General features: G+C 30.9%; 1 protein-coding gene across 1 annotated transcript; it reads right to left on the bottom strand.

The window, feature by feature from the left end:
* Nucleotides 1–233: 233 nt before the first annotated feature.
* On the bottom strand, nucleotides 234–2,962 carry LOC106763718 (beta-carotene hydroxylase 2, chloroplastic). The gene is made up of 7 exons (XM_014647885.2): nucleotides 2,576–2,962; nucleotides 2,287–2,346; nucleotides 2,083–2,154; nucleotides 1,634–1,768; nucleotides 1,317–1,442; nucleotides 758–814; nucleotides 234–409 (listed from the first exon to the last, which is right to left on the bottom strand). Exons 1-7 carry the CDS (start codon nucleotides 2,960–2,962, stop codon nucleotides 326–328), a joined length of 921 nt encoding a protein of 306 aa, XP_014503371.1. The 3' UTR covers nucleotides 234–325.
* Between the last annotated feature and the right edge of the window lie 1,636 nt (nucleotides 2,963–4,598).

Raw genomic sequence — 4,598 nt, 5'->3', positions numbered from 1 at the left:
TTAGAAAAGTTTATCAGTCCACTCTGTGTCACTTGAATGTTAAAAAATAAAAAAACATATCAAAGTATAATTATACTAACTTTTATAGTCATGTTTTGAACTTCACTAAAGAGAGAAAAACCTCAGAATGAGAAAATATTTGCAGAAATGTTTGCTGCCACCACCATTTCTTTATTATTGTATTTCATGTTTATCTTTGATGTTATGTCATGCTGTAAAGGATTTTATATATGTATATGCAAGCAAAATTTTTTGGATCAATTTATTTCACATTTCTGCTTTACAATGGTGATTCTTTGAAACAGCTAAGGATTTGTAATAGCTTTTATGATGAACTGTTTTTGTATGATCTTGCTCTCCTACTTATCTCTTTCTCCAGCTCTTCTAGCCCTCCCACTTCTTCAACTTCCTGCATGTGCCATATTTAACATTTTCAGTGACATTAGTGATCAAAGTTTAAGGTAATCAACAGAATATTAATAAAGATAATGATACTTTGACAACATTTTAACATCATTTACATGTCATTACATAATTGGTCAAGATTATTTCACAATCAATAATAATCATCATAAACACTAACATAGACCAATCATACAATGACACGTAAATGATGTTAAGATGTTGTAAAAAAATGTTCTCAAAGTATCATTATCCTATTAATAATTCTAAGCATAGAAAACTAAAACCTGAAATATAAATTCAAAAGAATTATAAAACAGACATGAACAACGAAAAGAAACAAAATGCAGCATACCTTTGGTCCCATAAACAGCCCATACGGCACACCATCAAATTTTTCTGAATGGTGAAGCTGAGATAAAGACAAGAACAGTATCACGGGTATCAGAACATGAAAATGAACTTAACACATATACTTACTTTTGCTTTGAGAAAATGAAAATGTTAAGTATGTTTCTATCTCTTTTTGCTCCTTAACAGGGATTTTAAATTCAAAACACAAATCTTAACGCAAAGTAATGTAGCAGAGTCTTGAAACTAAAAACTGAGTATTATGTATAGTATCAGGTCATAAAAAATAATAATTTGATGATTAAATTGATTTTTTAAATTCCCCAAAGTTAAAATACAAATACAAATAATAGACAATATGAGTTTTAAGAATGTAAAGATATAAAAGTAATGAACTGTATAGACATAACATACATTATATACAAGTAATATACCATGATGAAGTTGTATTATTCAGAATGCTATTATTATTATAAAGATGCATTAGAAAGTGAGAACTTTTATGAAAATAAAAAAGAATGATTTTTTGTGCATAATGTTATCCTAATGATGATGATAATTACTTGGTGAGCAGAAGCCACTCTTCTGAAATAGGGCACGTTGGCAATGGGGCCCACAGGGAATCTCTTATGAACCAAGCCATCGTGTACAAACATGTAGGCCATCCCAAAGACAGTAATTCCAAGACCCTGTTCATAGTTGAAGGTATCTTAGTAAAAGTGTTCATTTGACAATAAAGTCTATGCAGTAATCATTGTTTAATGAAAACCCTTTTCCTACGAAACTGTTAATTAAGAATTTCACTCCCAATCAAACTCTTAATTAAGATATAACAAAAAAGATTAATCTATTTAGTTTGAATTTTTGAGAATTCACTCACCGCACCGAAGCAAAGGCCAGGGATGAGTCCCTTGTGAAAGAAACCGTAGGAAAGGAGAGCGATGGCAGGGACAGCATTGATTATGGCAAATACATCGTTCAGTTCGAAGGGTCCTTCTCTTGGTCGATGGTGGGACTGAAATTGAAGTAAAGAAATTTGTTAGTTTATGTGGAGCATATCATGTAGTTTCTGGTCATTGGTTGCTGAGACATCACAAGGATTCACCAAAAAACCGAATCATTTGACAATTTGTAGTGCGAACAATTAGTAAAAAAAGTGTGTTCAGAATGTTCACTTTTATGGGAATTGGTCTGTCAAATAATATGTAAACACTAAAAAACAAATTCAGTTAAATATGAGGACCAGAATGAACTAAACAAAGCACTTGATTAAACTGAGTTAAACAATGAAGAAGAAACAGGATGCAGATGAAAGAACTGAAAGCATACCTCATGCATCTGCCACAAGGAAGCATGCCAGAGAGCTTTATGAGCCCATCTAGCCCAAAACTCCATTCCCACCTGAAAATCAGACATACCCAGTTGAATTTTCTGATCGAAATTCTCAAAAAGAATAACCAATATGAATCCCCAAACCATAAAAAGAAAAAACTGAATGAATTGAAATCATAATCAGTCAACAGGACTACTTACAGCAGCACCCACTGACAGAGCAAATGTGCCAAACATTTCAGACCAAGGCACTTCTCCACCCTACACAAAACCAAACCCAATTTCACAACCAAATTACCTTCACATGCAAATCATCAATCATGCATGACAACAATGTCAAAGACACACAAGCAACAATTGTAAAAAAGACAGCAACAGAATCACATTTATCTCGTTTATCCGTAATTTTTTGCAACATCGGGATCACATGGAACATGCAACCTCTTTTGAAACCTTGGCAAGAAGAGTAAGAAAAGGGGTCAAATTTTACCTCCATTTGCCACGCGAATCTGTAATAAACAGCAAGCACTGCCATGGATGTGACCCCGAAGCTGGACATGACAGCAGCGACGAGGTAGGTAAACCTCTCGGACTCTTTTCTGGCCAACTTCTCCGCCAACTTTGGTGACAAGACTTGTGGAGGAGAAGGTGATGGCTGCTCCTGGTCCTCAATTTCCATGTGGGTGCTTTTTTTGGGGTCCTGCGTTAGGACAGAGACAGTGAAAGGTGACAACTTTTGGGTCTTCAAGAAGGATGTGTGGTGGGAAATTCTCAAGGGAGAGAAAGGAAGTGTGGCTGGAATTGGTTTGGGAAAGTGGGGGTGGTGGTAGCGGAGGAAGGGCTTCAAGGTTATGGCGGCGGAGAATCCTACCGCCATGGTTGAAGAATGGAGAAGAGTGTGTGAGTGTGTGTAAGAGAGAGAGAGAGAGGTTTCTGTGTTCTGTGTGAAGAGGAAAGGTTTGAAGTGAAGGTTTTAAAAGGGGATGAACAGAGTCCACAATTTTTATCGGACACAACATTTTTTTTTTTTAGGAATTCTTTTTTATAATGGGATACGTGTCATCATTTTATTAGTCTATTTGAATTTATATTTAAAAAATATTTAAAACGAATCAATCACAGAGTATCAGTATGCATTATAAAAAAGTTGTTAAAAAAATGTTATTAAAATTTTTTTTTCCAGTTTTGTGTGGAGACACTGTAGAAACAGAGGAAAATATTAGTGAAATGCGCTGACACTACCAATGGATAATTTTTCATTTTTTTAAACAATAAAAATCCTTAATTCACTAAATAAATCCTTTTTAATTTTTATTAATTATTTCTTTTACTTATGTTTGCATCTAGATGAGTCCTATTCATGGAGATGAGAGTGTTACTGACGTTTGAATCAAATGATATGCAACGATTTGAAAGCGTGGAGGTTGTGTTTTCATCATCTTCGCTAATATGCAAAGAAACACGCAGAAATATATCTTAGAAGTATACAATGACAGAAACAGTCCTAATTAAAAAATAGATCAGAGGTGAATGTAGAAAAAAATCAATTTTTATATGCAAAAATCAGTTCCTTTAATATATATGTATGTCCTGTTTACCAACTTTGAATATATAGTGTTAACATTACATATTAATGGATAGTAATTAATAAATCTTAAATGTTGATAAAGTAATAAAAGCATTAGCAGAAGAAAACAATGATGTTAATTAATATTTCTTATCTACTAATTAATTAGTAGTTAATATTTATCATCATTATCTAGTCCTTCGTATCTGTGAAATTAACTATCTTACTATGTAATAATTTGTATTTGATTGTATACTTATAAAGACAATATTTATTAAATATTGCTCTCAATTATAAAATAATGATAATTTAAGATTTTTCGTTAACGTATAAGAACAATCATATATATAAACTATTTGATAAAATAATTTAGTTGAGTATTATTGTGAGATTAAAAGTAGGTAGAATAGAAAGTGGTATTTTATAAATTAAATTTGATTATTATTAAAAGGAATATAATTATTAATTTTGTTCACTAAATTTATTTTATAAAGTTTATTGTCTTTTTAATTTTTTTTATTTATTTATATCCTCTCAAATTTATAACATCTCTACTCCGTCTTTTTTTTTAATATGAAAAATTGTCCTAAACATTATAGTATAGAGTATAATCTTTTTTTTTTCTGGTCATAATCTTTAATAAAATAAATTTATCTTTTACTTTATTTTTGAGTCATTTTTTAAAATATACTTGAGAAGAATTACTTACATGATTTAAAATAAATATATGTTTGTATGTGATCACAAATATTCAACTAATTTATTTGATATTTTCTTTGTATAAAGAGATTATCTTATGAGAATTAAAATATTTGGAGATAAGTAGTTAGTATGACTTGATTCAAGTAAGGAAAGTTATTTTACTTTTTTATTTTAATATAAGATGAATGATTTGATTTGTTTGAATGTAGTTTTATTATCATTTATTTATTTATTTATTTGGTGA

This window comes from Vigna radiata, chromosome 1, assembly GCF_000741045.1.
Source record: "Vigna radiata var. radiata cultivar VC1973A chromosome 1, Vradiata_ver6, whole genome shotgun sequence".
In the NCBI taxonomy this organism is placed as follows: Eukaryota; Viridiplantae; Streptophyta; class Magnoliopsida; order Fabales; family Fabaceae; genus Vigna; species Vigna radiata.
The sequence above is the reverse complement of the archived record's forward strand: the minus strand, read 5'-3'. Positions and strand labels throughout refer to the sequence as shown.

Bases quoted from the DNA above. Each gene is read 5' to 3' on its own strand.
- LOC106763718 (XM_014647885.2), bottom strand. From the start codon at position 2,962: ATGGCGGTAGGATTCTCCGCCGCCATAACCTTGAAGCCCTTCCTCCGC. The intron at 2,347-2,575 runs GTAAAATTTGAC...GGTTTTGTGTAG, and splicing joins GATTCGCGTGGCAAATGGAG to GGTGGAGAAGTGCCTTGGTC. The intron at 410-757 runs GTATGCTGCATT...TGGCACATGCAG, and splicing joins GGCTGTTTATGGGACCAAAG to GAAGTTGAAGAAGTGGGAGG.